At 45.0% G+C, this 17365-nt stretch overlaps 1 protein-coding gene across 3 annotated transcripts in view; it reads left to right on the top strand.

Annotated features, from left to right (window-relative positions):
- mdga2a (MAM domain containing glycosylphosphatidylinositol anchor 2a) overlaps positions 1–17340 on the top strand; it is a 39266-nt gene extending 21926 nt beyond the window's left edge. The window contains exons 8-18 of one of the 3 annotated variants that reach the window (XM_041060754.1): positions 128–451; positions 4143–4415; positions 7240–7388; positions 10478–10655; positions 11510–11530; positions 11915–12070; positions 12282–12452; positions 12591–12721; positions 12909–13008; positions 13378–13462; positions 13701–17340. In XM_041060754.1, coding sequence (XP_040916688.1) covers positions 128–451; positions 4143–4415; positions 7240–7388; positions 10478–10655; positions 11510–11530; positions 11915–12070; positions 12282–12452; positions 12591–12721; positions 12909–13008; positions 13378–13462; positions 13701–13704 — 1592 coding nt within the window. In that variant the 3' untranslated portion in view covers positions 13705–17340. Of the gene's footprint in view, positions 1–127; positions 452–4142; positions 4416–7239; positions 7389–10477; positions 10656–11509; positions 11531–11914; positions 12071–12281; positions 12453–12590; positions 12722–12908; positions 13009–13377 lie in introns of all 3 variants that reach the window. The other 2 variants (XM_041060755.1, XM_041060756.1) reach the window with 2 other exon arrangements.
- The last annotated feature ends 25 nt before the right edge of the window (positions 17341–17365 follow it).

The raw sequence follows: 17365 nt of genomic DNA on the forward strand, positions 1-17365 counted from the left end.
TGTGAGAGAAAGAGGGAGGGAGGATGGAGTGTGTAACCCCCCCCCTCCAAACTCCTCCTCCAATACAGAAGAACAGCTTGTTTACCTGTGCATTGTACAGTGTAGTAACCCGTCTCTGTCCCTGCAGTTCCTCCGGAGCTGACCGTCCCCAGGGGGCGCTCTCACCTCATCGCTCAGGAGGGCGACACAGTGGACCTGCAGTGTCTGGTCTCAGGGAAACCCAAACCCATCATCCTGTGGTCTCGAGTGGAGGAGAGCGGGGCGGCGGCGGCGGCAGCGGCGGCGGCGGCTCTGATGCCGGACGGCTCGGCTCAGACGGAGAGCTACGACGGCGTCCTGAGGATCAACAACGTGACGAGAGAGATGAGTGGGACGTACCGCTGCCAGACGAGTCAGTACAACGGCTTCAACGTGAAACCGCGAGAGGCTCTGATCCAGCTGGTGGTGCAGTGTGGGTAACACACACACACACACAAAAGCACTTATAAGAGTGGGATTAATCAGCTAATCCATGTTAGTAATTAAGATTGTTCACACACACAACTGCAGGAAATTATATTAAAAACTGTGTGTGTGTGAGTCTGTTATGCTACATCAGTGCAACTGCACACACTGGACAGAGAGAGGCTGAAAGCCTGGTTCCAGTGGTTCCAGTGGTTCCGGGTTTTCTAACCAGGTAAAGCTGAAAATGGTCCAGTCCAGGAGGGATAGTCCAGGAAGTTCCTGACGCCTCCTGCTGTCATGGAAACAAGGATAACCCAGCTCAGCATCACGTCCTCCGGTCTGAACATCTTCCTCCTCTTTTCATCCTCCACTGCACATTTTTCAGTCAGGAATCTCTTTTCAGCCGAAACCAAACGGAACATCTGCTGCAGATGTAAACAAACACCCGCAGCCGACAACTGTGCGGCTTCAGCCCCCGAAATACCCAGAGTGCACTGCGGCGTTGACTCCTGAGCCCTGCAGATGTCACATCATCCAATCAAAGTGCATCACATCCATCAGAGCCGACAGCAGCAGATCTGTCTGATGAAAACACCAAATCTGTGGAAACGCACACCAGCAGTTCTGTCACAGCAGGTGGACGGCTGGTTCAACGCCTCTGCTCAAGGGCACGCAGGCAGCCGGTGACGGACACCAGCTGTCTGCCTGCCTGTCTGTCTGCCTGTCTGTCTGCCTGCCTGCCTGCCTGTCTGCCTGTCTGTCTGTCTGTCTGTCTGCCTGTCTGCCTGTAGATGGGAATCGAATCCATGACCTTCCAGTCACGCTCCGTCTAACCTGCAGGGTACCACGTCGCACAAAATACAATCATGGATGTGACAGGAAGCTGCACACTCACACACACACACACACACAGAAACACACACACAGCTCCTGGCTTCCTGCTGCACTAAAAGGCTGTCAGAGTGAATCTCCTCTGCAGCTCGACTCGTTCTGATTCTCTGGAGAATCGATGTGGAAACTGGCAGGAAATCTTCAGCCGAGCGGTTTGAGGACTCAGAGTTCAGAGAGAGAAACTGAAAACATCCAACACTGACCAATGAAATGATAAAAGAATAATGTTTACTGAGACAAACATCGAACATTATGTTCATCGTTTACATAACAAAAGGTAAATGATCAGACATGAGTGAAATGTTAGAACACAGGGGGAGGACACACTGACAGAAGAGTCTTCACAATACAAATAAAACGAGAAAAAAGAAGATGAAGAACCAACATCGAGCAGTTATTGAATTAACTAACAGGAAGTAAATAAATAATCAAACGGACGACTCACAAACTTACATCTCCATAAGGGCCAGTGCAGACCGCTGGGACCCTCGAGCCGGCACAAAGCTGGACTCAAATACACGGATCCGGGCCACGTCCTGAGCCGCACCAGGCGCCATGTGAGTTTTCTAACATGTCTGATGTGATTGTAGCTAAAAAGAAGACGTGCTTGTTGTCAGGACACTTTGGAAACAGGTCTGTGAGATGATGGGAGAAGATGGGAGAAGAATAAGATTCAGTCAGAAAAGCTGTGAAAACCCAGACATGCATCACTGATACAAAGAGGGTGGAGATGGAGAGCAGGCATTCAGAGGTGGAAGGCTCAGTGAACTTCATCACTCTTCATCACTAACCCCACGGAAACAAACGGATGGTTTGCTCCTGTCGCAGAGTCGTGTCCTAATCAGTTCACCTGGTCTGAGATCAGCTGCTGACAGATGATCAATGTGTCTGAGTTTGGCTTTAACTCAACACTCGTCCTTCACTGATTCTTTCTTTACATGTGTTCGTTTGTTCGATGGCTTGAGGAACAAACGAGGATGATGAAGCTGATGAAGATGAAGCCTTTTCAAAATAAGTGTCTCAAACTGATGAGACAGAAGGCTGCAGCCTAGTGAAGTAACATTAATATTGACAATATTGACTTTTTTTTATTTAGAGAATATGGATCGAGACAGATGAGAGATATATGAGATATATATATATATATATACACACACACACACACACACACACACACACACACACACACACACACATATAGAGAGAGAGAGAGAGAGAGAGAGAGTGTGTATTAGGTGAGTAAATGCTCTCAGCAGCAGTTCAGTAACTCGTTTCTCTTCAAACCATCTGTTGGATCACTGACACACGTTTGGGTTCCGGAGAGTGAACCTGTAACAGTGGACCCGTGTGGAGTGGAGACCAGCAGGGACTGTTCCTCCTCTCTGCTCCTGTTCATTCTTGGAAGAGAACATTTTACTGCAAGACTTTTCAGAGATCATGAACCAGCTCGAGCACCAGGTCCTGTAGTGCATCGTGGGAATTAAATAGAAGGTCGGAAGTCTTCTTTGGCCAATCAGAGCTCGGCTGACGGTTGCCGCGGGGAAGAGGCATCTGGCTGACCTTTAGATGGCGCTGGACCAGGAGGAACTTTTCAGGACCTTCAGCTGAGATGAACCGCAGACTTTTATCTCTGTAACCTCTGCTTGTGTGTGTGTGTGTGGGTTTTTTTAAGGGATAAATATGTTCTCACTCTTGCATTAAGACAAAGTTTCACTCATTAAAACGTCAGTCAGTAAAACGAGGATCAGAACATCATGTCGATAAAGTGGCTGCAGACTGTGGAGAGTCGTTTCCCTGGATGTGGCAGCAAAGCAGAGGAAGCTGGTTAAGCTTTAAAAAGCCATGAAAGTTATTCATGTTACACAAATGCAAAAATTTCCTGTGATGGAATTTTGTTATAACGAGTCTTCAGACTCCCTTTAAACTTGTTTTGCTCTGATCTCTCAGCCTGAATGAATCGTGTGGGGCTGAGCACTGCCTCGTCCCCGGAGCCAGGCAGCGCTCGTACTCTCTATCAGTGAGGATTCAGATGATTCCTCGCTCTGCTGCTGAGACGTCAGAGGACGGTCGCTGCAGCTGCTGCCGTTTTGTCTGTTGATCTGTGTTTGACAGCAGGACGTTAATCTGTGAAGTGACACCTGTAACGTGGCTGAAATCCTCTGAGAGAGTTTTGCTGGAGGGATTTAGACAGACAGATCAGACTCTGCCTTTGTGCCCTTTAGCAGAGCACTGCAGGATAGAGGTTAACGCCTGTCTGACTTTATAATATTTCAGATACTTAAGAGGTTTAAGGTTATTCTGGAGCCGAGTGAAGTGAGAGAGCAGGAAATGAAATGCAGCAGCAGTGACTTTAAATTTTGTCTCATTCAGTCAGATTTATTAGTTTTATCAGTTTAATACAGTGATTCAGATCTTAGGTGCAGGACCTGTTTCAGCTCTGAACCGCTGTAGTGAGAGCTGGGCTCAGGTTAGAGGGAACACGTGATGCTAAAGATAAATGTGTGTTGTAAAAACCAGCAGATAATTTCCCAGAAGGCCTGAAATCTCCCCAATAAACCCCAAACCTCAGGAAGCAGAAAGAACACGGAGCCAAGATCAGCTGCAGATCCAATGATCAGATCAGATTAAACCTTATTGATTCCTTTGGAGGTTTCTGCTGATTCAAACAGTAACAGGATGCTGTTCTCAGTAACCTGAGCTGAATTCAAACCTCTTCTCAGTGGCTGCATCGTGTTTTTAGGTAAGTTGAGTTATTTCAGAATTATCTTGATATTGTCCCATGTTTTCTGTCTCTCTCTGTCCAACAGTCCCTCCCACCGTGGAGCCAGTGTATACTGAGATCCGTCAGGCTCTTGGCCGAGCGTTCAGCCTCACCTGCCGCCTGCTGCGAGCTCACCCGGCTCGCCTCCTGCGATACGAGTGGAAGCTGGGCTCCCGCCTCCTCACTGTCGGACAGTTCAGCGACCAGAAAGACGACACCAGCTACCACGTACGAGCTCTCAACCGAGAGGGCTACGGCGAGTACACCTGTGACATCACCAACGAGGCCGGGGCGGGGCGCTGCACCTTCCTGGTCACAGGTGAGTCTGCTTGGGTGGGGCATGATGGGTCTTTGCTTTTGACCTGAGGCTGCGTGCAGGTTGGGTTTGTTTGTGTGTCGGTGTATTTGATCAGCGATGATCATTAATGTTTGGGGAGGTGTGTGCACGCAGAGGGGCGGGGCGTCTGCTCGTACGGACCCACACAGATTCTCTGATCTGGACCTGTCTCCAGTGTCCAGGCAACTAGACCAGGACTTAGGTCTTAAATGATGAGATGATAGATTTTACTCTATTTGACTTTTACTTTATTTTACTTCCTAACAGACTTGAGGCTTCGCTCGACAGACCTGAGACACAACTTGACAAACTTAAAACCAGCTCCACCTTTATTCCTGTTACTGGGAGAACAGCCTCCTAGTACCAGTTTCCCAGTTAATCCCAGTCTGATCCCGTCGTGCAGCTGCTGATGAGGTTTTGTTAACAGGCCTGAGGTCTGATGGGAACATGTCGAGGATGAGAACACGATGGGTAATTAGAGTTTATCTCCTCTTTAAATCTTGTGCGCTGGCAGACAGAGCAGAGAATCATGGAGAGTTTCCTCAGGGGAGTTTGAAGCTTTATAAATAATGTGCAGAGCTTCAGGAAACCTTCTCATCCTCTCTCACATCTGCTCTCTGACAAACACTTTACTCTCTGGTAAGATTAGACGACTTCCTGCCTTCAGTAGCGGGCTGCCTCCTCTCTGTTGCTGAATTTACAGCTGAGGTCTTCAAGGCTCAGAGATAATACACATCCAGGTTTTTACTTTTCACCTCCGTGTGATAAATAAAGCTTTATCTTTTATTTTTGCTGCACATTGTTGATACTCGTGTTCACTCAGTGATCTGTTGTCATGGTTATGCTGTGTCGTAACAGCAGCAGAAACAAAAAATCTGGAAAAAAGAAAAGTATTTAGAACAAAATGCAAAATACTAACAGGCAGTGAAAGAAGAGGATCTATCAGAGCCAGCATCAGCCGCTGTCGAGTCGAGTGTACGTTCTCTATATGAGTGTACACTATGTACACACACACACACAGTTTTAATTTGAAATGTAAATGTGGGGCCGTCGCTGAATCATCGGACTGAGCCGAGTTTCAGAGAACGGCTCCGCGAGCAGCAGACGTCACATGGGAAGTGGCGGCTGTATCTCCGTCCTCTCCTGATGAAAGCTCCCCCACAGAGACGCCCTGTCAGCGCTGCGAGACTCTCCCTGTAAAACCAGCAGCTGCGTTAAGCCTCTTATCGGGGCTGGCCACCAAGCAGCAGCACATTCTGCAGGCAGCAGCACAAAGTGTTTAAAGAGGGGAAGTTGTAAGCTGAGGACGGAGACCTGATGGAAAGTGACGGCGATTATGTCGGGCTTGTCGCTGCTGAGGTGAGGTTTGTGTTGTTAATCAGGTGTGAACACGCCGGTGGCATTTTAAACCTCGCTCAGCCCGCGGCAGCCAATGAGACGACAGCAGGGTTTCAGAATAAAACTGACAGAACAGAAAGTGACTTTGTGAGACAAAACCTCAACATGACTCAGTTTTCACACACACAGCTGAAACTGGTTAACCAAGCATATGGAGTCTGCTTCCAAGCACATTCTGATGTGGAGCTGCTGATTGGTCGGTGGGTGTACTGTTAAATATTCACCTAACCAGTGATTATAGCTGTCAGTTAAATATCATGGAGTAAGTACATTTCCCTTTGAACTGTATTTGGATCACTTGGTGTGATTGGTGTATTCATACATTATGAAGAGCTGAGTCAGCCAATCAGCTCTCAGCTCTGTGTTATCAGGTTGCTCATGTTGGAGGCTTCAGCCAGTCAGGTGACTCTTCTTCTTTAGTGGTTTAATCCTCCAGCCTGAACATCAGCAGAAACACACTGACAGTGGTGTGTGTGTGTGTGTGTGTGTGTGTGTGTGTGTGAACTGACAGGCAAACATACAAACATGCTGGTACAGACGTGTGCTGTGAACACACACACACACACACAGTTTACTGTTGTATTAAGTTGAGTTTTATAATCCTTCTGCTTCACAGATTAACACACTCTGACTCTTCTTTTTACTTTGTCATCATTTCTTCTTCTCCCTCTTTGAAGCCGGCAAACATGAAAACCGACGTTTAAATCTTCGCAGTGAGACTTAAAAACATGTTTTGTATCTTAAAATGTTTTTATGTGAGAACAGCCTTGCTATAGCTCGGACAGGCACAGAAGTTGCTTTATGGTCGCATGTTTCATATACTAATACCAATCAAACATGATTTGTCTGAGTGTGTCACGGCAGGCAGCCAGCAGCACAAGGGGAGAGAAACCACAGGTCAGACAGACGAGTGAACTAAAAGTCTTTTTATTAAACTCTAAATCACTGGAAGAGTCCAGGGCCACAGAACAAAACTCAAACAGGAACGAAACTGAACCAGAGGGAGGACATGGCAGGGAAACAGGAAGTCCACAGGAAGGAACAAAGGCAGCACAGATACAGACTCAGGGGAACAACAAGACCTATATACACCAGGTAACAGGTGAAACCAGTTAGGGCGGGGCAGACAATCACAGAAGGAGGGAAACTAGACAATGACAGGAAGTAGACTAAGACAAGATACACAAGGGACAAGCCTTCAAAATAAAACCAGAAATACACAACCAAAACTGAAGAGACAAAAAGAATAGCTTGACTTTACGAAACAGGAACTACTAACAGAACTTAATAAATCAAAGCAGTCCAAAAACAACTGTAAAGGGTTCAACACATGAAAGAGTCTTGATGCCTGTTGTTAAATGAACCTGGATCCAGCTCTGTGTGACCTCTGACCCCTGTGTCTCCTCAGGAAAGGCCTACCCTCCAGAGTTTTACTACGACACCTACAGCGCTCTGTGGCAGAACCGACCCCGAGTGTACGGCTTCAAGCTGCAGTGGACTCAGATGGAGCCCAATGCTGTGGACCGGATCCTGGCCTACAGACTTGGCATCAGACAGGTCAGTACATAACAACTCCAGTGGGGACCGGTGAGCTGAGAGCTGGGAGACAAAGAAGGGAAGTCAGAATGTCCTGAATGATGGTTTGGTTACAAGAAGAAAAGTGTAGAAGAGCACAGACTTTTCTTTGCTGAACTTCTTTTAATCCAAAATGGCCACTAGATGTACACATTTCCATCAACAGCAGATAATAACAGTGCTAATAATGATAATTATAACTTAATTTACATAGCGCCTTTCAAAACAAAGTTACAAAGTGCAGTGAAGTTAAAAACATAAAATATAAAACAAGATGATGTTTTTTTACAGCTGAGAAACTTTAATGAAGGCAGTAAAAGTGGTGCAGGGAGTTTATGAGCCAGGAAAAATATTCAGATCAAACCCATCAGAGAAACTCTGTGCCTTTTTATAGGCAGTAAAACTGTGTTACTGTTTAATGAAATATGATCACGTCCTACACGCAGCTTATACAATGCAGAAAAAGCTCCTGACGTGAAACCTGTAGCATACTGTAGAACATGCTGCCATCGAGGCTGGACCTGCTCTGCATGAAAAGCCCTGAGATAACTTCTGTTATCATCTGGTGCCATGTGAGTAAAACTGACTTGACAGCAATAAAATGCGAAATGCTCGTCATCACTCCCCAGAGCTTATTCAGATGTGTTTTTTTTTCTGATCAACAGCGAAAAACATAAAGATGTTGAGTTTACTATCATAGAAAATGAAGTTTTTAAATTTAAGAAGCTGGTGCCAGTTTTTGTCTTCATCATTTATCACATGGTTGCCACTTAATTTTCTGTCAATCAGCTAAACTAACAACTCTGGTGTACTGTTTGGGTTCTTGAGGAGGTTCATTGGGCTGGTTGTCATCACTAAGAAGATGCTAACTTTAGTAGCATGAACATACATATTCATACTGAAGACATAACCTAGAGACAAAGTAAAGTCAGAGTCATGTTTTCATCACTAACTCATTCAGTTTCCAGAAATGCTGGATGTTACTGCACACGTCCTCTCCGTGCTTCAGGGACATCGTGTAACACGTCACATGGCATGCTAATGTACTGCAGCGGTGGTGTGTTTGAAACATTCGATGCATTCAGACAGTGAGAGCTCTCTTGTACTTCCATTATTTCCATCATTATGAGGACCTTTTGTAGTTCCAGGGCCTTACCAGGATATTGTTGCACGGTGAGGACATTTGGTTTGTTCTTCTCCTCTTCAAAGGGGCGTTTGAAGGTCGAGACTTGGTTTTTGGGTTAAAGTTAGAAATAAGTTCAGATTAAAGTTTGATAAGGAAATGTATTATTTCAGGGAGGGTCCTCACTTTGCATGTAAAACAAACCCGTGCGTGTGTGATGCTCACTGGCCAGATTGCAGTAGCTGGAGGTAATCCTCTCTCTCTCTGACAGATATAGGACACAGCCTTCCTGTTTAACCCTTGCACTGCCTTTTCGTGCAACATATTTGATGTTAAACTCTCCAGGGAGCTGTCAGTAAATACGTTCCGGTTTTCTTTAAACAAGGAATTCTAACACTGCTCCTGGGTCAAAGGATAAATAAATACTGATCAGATCTGAAGGTAAGGGTTTGGGGTCATCCCTTTGTAGATCAAATAAATAAGTTTCAGTGCATCAATATGAATTGTAGAAAGAAAGGAAAAGATGAAAAGGAAAAGAATATGTTGTAAGTTGTTGTGGAACAAGCCGGTCTGACCCAGCTGACCTCGAACCGGTGGGATAACACTCGTGACTTTGTGGGTGTTGATGCTTAAAGCTCGGCAGGGTATGTTTTTAATAAACGTGTACATTGAGCTAATTGAAATAATAGCTTTGATCAGGTGTAGTGAATAAAGAGGAAGAGAAGAAATGTTTGTTTCTATGGCAACCAACCTGTCTTCATTCACATAGACCACTGTGCTGCAGAGAGAGAGGAGGGAGGAAGTGCTGATGAGACAGAAAATGATGAGAGGAAGAAGACAGAAAAAGAGAGACAGAAGAAAGAGAAGATGATGAAAGAAAGACTGGAGGAAACGGAAGAAAGAGAGTGAGTTCACAGGAGAGTGAAGAGACAGGAGGAGGAGGAGGAAGAGTTTACTGGAGTGTTAAATGAACTGAGTGTAGAGAGAGAGAGAGAGAGAGGGAATGTGAGTGATTGGGAGAAGGAGGAGTACACAGTGAGTGAGTGTGTGTTGTTAGTCTGGATGAACTCGTGTTTGTTTTTCTTTTTTACTGATGTGACCAAAGCACTGCTTCAGGGAAGAGGTCAGAATTAAATGTGCAAAGTTTCAACTTTCAGTTCATCACATACACAATGTCAGAACAGCAGCAGGGGAACGCTCCTCATCCAGCACCTGTACCTCTCCCTACCTGCCGAGCTCACCGATCAGAAGCGGCGTGCTGCGCGTGCACAGGTCAGGCTAACGCAATCAGCATCACGCGCTCCACCTGCTGCTTCATTAGTCAAACGGCTTCAGCTGGAGCAGAAGCGGATGACGGCGTTTAATCCCCAGTAAAAACAGCTCGTCGCTCATTTGGGACTGTTTCGGCTCTGAGGCCGCAGACGTGCAGCAGAAACAGGTACTGTGCGAAACCTGTCGCGCTGAAGCTGCAACATCCAGCGGAAACACGAGCAGTTTATACCGACACCTGAAAAATCACCGCAGGTGTTTGCGTGATGAAGAAGTTCCGGTGAGAAGAAACTGATGCTCAGGCCCGAAGCAGCAAACAGACAGTTCCAGCATGTTTTACCAGCCGAACACACCGGGAGGTAACGGCTGCCATAACACACCGCACTGCCCGGGACATGCTGACTGTTAACACGGTCACTGAACACGGACCTGCTTCAGCCAGGCTGCCGTCCCACAGCTGTCCGTGAGAGCGGAAAGAAAAATGTGGCCACGCAGAGCGACCAGCTGTGCTGTGCTTCAGGTGCAGCAGCTTCCTCTGTGGTGTCCCGTCATGGACTCCGTGCTCCATGATCCATGGTCTGTGTGTGAGGTTCACCTGAGCAGGTGCTTCTTGTGATTAACAGTGTGTAATTCAGTGCAGCGTCTTCATCAGTAACAGAAGTCTTCGTTTGTGTTTCAGATGGGTCAGTCTCGCTGGTGGGAGCAGGAGATTCCCATGGAGGGAACCATCCAGAAGGGGGAGCTGTTGACCTACAACCTGACAGAGCTCATCAAACCTGAGTCCTACCTGGTCCGCCTCACACCCATCACCCGCTACGGGGAGGGAGACGCCACCGAACGCATCATCACGTACAGTGGTATGACTTTTCATCTCCTGATATTATTAACATACATCAAAAATACTATAAATTCACAAACAGAAATTTGCTCGTTACACTGTGGTTGACAGCAGCACAGTTCCTTTGTTTCCTGTGAGTTAGCACTATCTTGGTTAGTGATGGGACAGTAAATACACAGAGTTTATTCAGGGGACGTATATGGACCATTGCACACCATCATCTCCGGTGTGGAGCGCTTCATACTGCAGCAGAAAGGATGAACTAAAAGGTGAAGGTAAACACCTCCACCTGACAGAGCTCTGCTGGGTCACATGACCCTCTGCGGGTCGCCACCTGAAATCTGTATAGTTGTTTAGATGGATGGATAAAAAGTGAGTTCAGCCTCTTTAACAGAAGGAGCAGTGAGCCCACAGCGGTATGTTGTGTTTACATCGGAGCCTTTATTTTCCAACGTGAAGTGGACTTCGTGAATAAATGAAGCATATGATCAACACGTCACTTCCTGTGCAGACAGGAAAACATCTGTGTGGAGCGAGGACGACACTGCTTTCCTTCCATTCCATCACCTTCATCCATTTTCTACCACTTTAATTCATTTTAACCATCAATCTGACACGTGTGTGTGTCTGTGTGTGTGTGTGTGTGTGTGTGTGTGTGTGTGTGTGTGTGTGTGTGTGTGTCTGTGTGTGTGTCTGTGTGTGTGTCTGTGTCTGTGTCTGTGTGTGTCTGTGTGTCTGTGTGTGTGTGTGTGTGTGTACTTTGCTTCACTCTTCTGGTTCTCTTCAGCGACCTGGTGAATGTTTGCTTCTGTGGAGAGCTGCCTTTTTCCCCATTGTGGTTGACCTGAGTTATTTTCTTTTGTCCCTTCACAGCTCCTGTTAACCCACATCTGAGTGAGTACCTGTCTCCACCCACACGCACACACACACACTGACCTCAGCTGAGTGAGTGACAGGTGAGCAGGTAGTGTGGCGGGAGGAGGTAACGTCCCCACGCTCTGGCAAGACAAACACACACACAAATAGGGAAAACAGGCGCACGAGACAAACCACACAGGTTCATTTACAACGGTTTAAAAATACAAACACACAGTTTCCACTGTTCTGAACCACAGTAATGCAGCCACTGCTCTGTGATCAGCTGTGATCAGCTGTGATCAGCTGTGATCAGCTGTGATCAGCTGTGATCAGCTGTGATCAGCTGTGATCAGCTGTGATCTGCTGTGATCTGCTGTGATCTGTGTTCTTTTGTGTATGTCTTTGTGTGTGTGTGTTCAGAGGAGTTCCAGTGTGGTTTCGAGGACGAGGCGTTGTGTTTGTTCACTCAGGACAAAACTGACGAGTTCGACTGGACGCGTCACAGCGCCGCCACCCGAGACACCAAGTACACCCCAAACACCGGACCGAGCTCGGACCACACGGGCTCCAAACAGGGTACACACACACACACACGCGCACACACACGCGCACACACACGCGCACACACACGCGCACACACACACACACACGCGCACACACACACGCACACATGCGCGCACGCACACGCACGTACACGCGCACACACGCCAACACACGCCAGACGCTCACCTGAGGGTGTTTAAAGAAAATGAATATGAAGCTGCCTGTTAACTCGTTGTGGTCTCAGGTTTCTACATGTACATCGAGACATCGAGGCCGAGGCTGGAAGGAGATAAAGCTCGTCTGCTGTCTCCAACCTTCAACATGAACTCCAAGACCTCCTCCTCCTCCTCTGCCGTCAGCAACAACCCCACCTACTGCTTCGCTTTCTTCTATCACATGTACGGGAAACACATAGGTGAGACTGCAGCAACATGGCGGAGGTCAGGGCGGAGGTCAGGGCGGAGGTCAGGGCGGAGGTCAGGGCGGAGGTCAGGGCGGAGGACAGTGAGCTCTGATCATTTTAAACACCCGTCTCTTGTTCCGTGTCCTGTAGGAGCTCTGAATGTCTTCCTGCGTCAGAAAGGTCAGATGGTGACGGACACCTCAGTCTGGAGTCTGACCGGTAACCAAGGAGACCGTTGGAGACAAGCCAAGGTCAACATCCACCCAACCACAGCCTTCCAGGTACAAACCACACCCATGGCGACAGAGAGCCAAAACGACCTGCTGCTGCTTCCCATTGAAACACTAACTGACTTTTATTGTGAAGCAGCAACAGGAAACTGTGTTTGAATCATTTTACATTTCTGTGAAAGTTTCTCAGGACAGTTTGCCGTCATCCAGCTGCCTGTACACTGTGTTTGTCTGGCAGGTGGTGATGGAAGGAGTCCGAGGCGCCGGCATCGAGGGAGATATCGCCATCGATGATGTAACAATCGAGGAGGGTGAATGTAAAGACCCTCCACCCAACAGTGAGTACACCTGTACTGTGACTGTTCACCTGTACTGTGACCGTTCACCTGCACTGTGACCGTTCACCTGTACTGTGACCGTTCACCTGTACTGTGACCGTTCACCTGCACTGTGACCGTTCACCTGTACTGTGACCGTTCCACCTGCTGGATGAAATGCTGACCACAGACATGGTGTTGCAGCTCTTCGACTGGAGTTTTCCCTCTTTCCATTTTAATGAAACTTTATTTAAAATGGTTGAAGTTTTAACTTTATGTTGCAGTGTTTTCTCCTGACTCATTAAACCTACTGCTCTCTCTCTCTCTCTCTCTCTCTCTCTCTCTCTCTCTCTCTCTCTCTCTCTCTCTCTCTCTCTCTCTCTCATTCAGATCTAAGGTCTCTTGCCCCGCCCTCTTCGTCCCATATATGGCAGCTGTGCATCACACTGAGCCTGGTTCTAATTGGCCAGCATAGGTGACAGGCCCCCCACCCACCCCCTATGTGACGCCATGACCCCAGACATTTAAAGCTTCGAGCTGTCACCAGGGAAAAATCCACCAATCAGAGGGCAGCAGCAACACCTCCCAGTTTGAGATTCTCAGATTTAAAAACAAAGTTCTGAGCCTTTATATCTTTAAACAGTCACATTAAACAGATAAGATCATTCTGTCTTCGTAAGCTACTTGATGTTTTTATCTGTTTGTTTTCACAGCTGAGCAGCTCACTGACCACCTGTCGTCCTCTGATTGGTGACTTGGAGACTTGGTGGAGTGTTTAACAGGAAATAACAGCTTGAATGTGAACTGTCCTGAGTGAACTTCCCCCTTCTTCCCCTCCATCACCTCTCATAAACCCTCTTACCCTCCCCCCTCTGAACTCCCTCTCCACACAGATCAACAGTACTGTACCATGGGGGAAGGTAACTTAATACTGCGGGCCGATCCACAGAGCAGTGTTTAAAAAAAAAAAAAAATTTTGACATCAGTCTGTCTGTCTGCGGTGGACCAAGGGAATTTTACCCTCTGCCATGATATCAAGTGCCTTCAGACTCACAGAGGGAAAGACCGCCGGGCCGAGGGCCGAGGGCCGAGGGCCGAGGGCCGGCATCAGAAACAAACACGTCCGACAAAGAGTCGGACGTCGTTTTTTCTGTCTCAGCGACGGGAGAAAACACAACGAAGAAACAGAGAATCCATTTGTTTGTTTTCTTTTTTTGAGATGAAAATGTCAACGATGACAAGAGGATTCTGGGATGAAGACGACGTCACGACAAAGAAGCCATGGACAAGAAACAGACTGATTACAGACAGGAAGTTCACTGATTTAATTAACAATTTAAAGATGCAATCCTAATCTGAGGAACTGTGACTGGATATTTCAGAATAAAAGAACTTTCTGTTAGACTGTTTTCAGCCCTAAGCCAATGGGATTCGAGCATTTGGTGTCTCAGAACTATTTTAGTATTTCCAAATAAGAATTTTGAAACGGTGGCAGAGACATTCATGTTACCTGAGACCATCAGTTATCTTAAACTACAACAGCTGGAGCTTTTGGAAAATCAAAGGAAGAAAAATGTAAAGTCAGTCTTGTATTGTTCCTATGATATGAAGAAATATTTGCACTTTTCATCTTTATGCATCTGTTATTGTGTTAGAATTAATGAGGGTGGGATGCTGGGACTTCAGGTTTCTGTGTATTATTTATTGTTTCTTTCATATATACGTTATTTTTTTGTTCAAAAGATTTGTGGAGAAACGCAAAAGGAAAATTTAAAAGAAAAATTGCTGATAAAACATTTCTTTCTAAATCAAAACAACTCTGTGAGAATCCATTTTAAGAAAAGCACAAAGACAAAAATGACTTTAGTTAAACAGTTGACACATTAACAATCCACCTGTACACACACTTACTACACTGAAGTTCATTTCTGTCAGGAAAAGAAGGACATCCATAAAAAGTTAGGGCGATAAAAATACTCTTTGTAAATCAAATCTGTGGGAAACTAAAGCAATGATCTCTGAATTTTGACTGAAGAAGTCATGAATTAAAAACCCCAAAATTTAACCTGCTAATTTTGACTTGAAATCAGAATCTTTTTTTTTTTTTTTTTAATAATTTTGCTTGAAGTTTGAGTCACTCTCATATTTCTGACTTAAAAAGTACAAATTTTATCCTCTTAATCTCGTTAATTTGGTTTAATGTCTTAAGATTTGAAGGATCCTACTTTCGATTTTCTGTCACATATTTTTAACTTGAAAATTATAATTTTGACCTCGTACACATGCTGTCATAGAAAAAACATGTAACCGACGTTTTTATTCACGTGGTTTCACAAAATGTGAAGAAATTCTTTTAACTTGAAAATATATTTAGAGACTGCAGTGATGGTTTCTCACTACACAGTCATGATAAGCATCACATTAAAAGCCTGATTTGCATCTTAGCAGCCACTGTTACACACACTGTTATTAAAGTGTTGAGAAGTCGTTCAGCAGAGGATCCATTAGATAAACCGTTCCCTCAGATAAATATCATTTCTTCTTAATGTTTTGTTGATTTCTTTTTCTCCCTGTGGCGACACTTTTATTTTCTCAGAATGTTTTTCCACTGCAGCTCGCTCTGCTGATAATCTGGTTTTTATTAAACTCCTGTGGGTATCAGTTTATCCTCCACTGCATTATTATTACATTAACTCTGGAATCACTGCAGATGATTGGTCTCCTCTGATAAACACCAGGAGGTTTATCTATTTATTTATTTATTCATGCAAATGTTTTGTGTAGAGACAAAATTCAAACGGTGCAGTGGTTACATAAAGATTCCTCCGTCTCCCTGCTCGTTAAAGCCTGGGAAAGAAGAGAAAATCATATGAAAACACTACAGATGATAAAAATCCCCAACATCAAAATTTACATTTACTAAGATGAAGTTAAGTCAGAATGATGAGAATTGAAATGTTTGTTCTTTACCTGCTGTCTCATGATTTTGATTTAAAATGAGTATTTTTATTTTTACTAATTACATTTAATGTTTTTGTTTTTTTCTTATCTCAGAACAAATGAGTGACCAAAACTGTGGATCACAACAAAACAGCTCGACAGGCGGCTGAGAGCTGTAGTTCTGTTTCATGCCAACAAACTAATATCACATCAAGGTTTTCAGTTTTTAAAGGTCTGAAGATACTAATTTATCTTAAGAATATAAATAATACAGTCTGTCACAACATTATGACCACCTACCTAATGTGCTGATGTTCCTCCATGGGCCTGGACTCCTCTGAAGGTGCCCTGTGGTATCTCGCACCAGGACATTAGCAGCAGATCCTTTGTCATGTGACTTATTATGAGGTATTCAGGTATTCACATGATCATGTTTTGGTTCATCGGTGCAGAGGCTCGTGGGTCAGGGAAGGCAAATTTCTCCCCAAGAATCTGGACGCTCAAATAAAAGGGCAGAAAAGTAAGAACACTTTCTGCTATAGGACCTTATTGGCCTGAGTATAAGACAATATTTTTTTATATTCAAGGACTTAGATAATCACTTGTTCATAAAATCAGATATTCTTTTTGAATGGAGAGAGCACCAGTGTAACACAGATTGTGTACCGTGTGTCGCTGCCACAGACGAAATAAATTCCTGACGAGTGAAAACGAGTTCTTAACATCTCTTGACGTCTTTACTGCAGAAGAGTCGGTCCAACGGCCAAGAATCACAGCTGTGACCAATGAAGAGCTGAAAAAGACTGACTGTGAGAGAAAATGGCTCTGATGAGAGAGTGAGAGTCTGACTGAGAGACCAGAGACACTGATGTGGGTTTTAGTGCGTTTTCACCTCTATGAGAGAAAAGGCTTCAGTAACGAGGACTCTCTTCTCCTTGGATTAATGACATCTCAGGGAAACTTTCCTAACAGGATGAGTGTCAAAGTGTTTCCCGTCCTCAAAACTGGATGTTGGTAAAGGAAGGGTTGTCTTATAATCAGGCTCAGGGTCCCTGTATTTAGGCCAATAGGATAAATGGGGACAGAGTTTTGGACTCTGCTGTGAATTGTCTGTCCAGAAAATCACTTTTGACTCATTCTTAATTTAGTCATTTTGGCTCCTATAAAATATTTTGTAAACTTTTTCTATTTAGGTTTACATTAAATACAATAATAATATTTAGACTATTAAACCTTTTCGTGTAGCAACTTGTCAAAATGCTGCAAAGTGCTTCACATTGGAAATGAAAACAAATTAGCACCACAATTTTATATAAACAACAACAAAACAGCATAAAAAAATAAAGAGGATAAAACAGAAAAAATATTTTTTTTTTTTTAAAAAAGCAAAACATTAAAACATTGGAAGAAAATGGAAAAATCCAATTTTGGGCAAACG

The sequence above is a fragment of the Toxotes jaculatrix genome, chromosome 17, assembly GCF_017976425.1.
Source record: "Toxotes jaculatrix isolate fToxJac2 chromosome 17, fToxJac2.pri, whole genome shotgun sequence".
Lineage (NCBI taxonomy): Eukaryota > Metazoa > Chordata > Actinopteri > Toxotidae > Toxotes > Toxotes jaculatrix.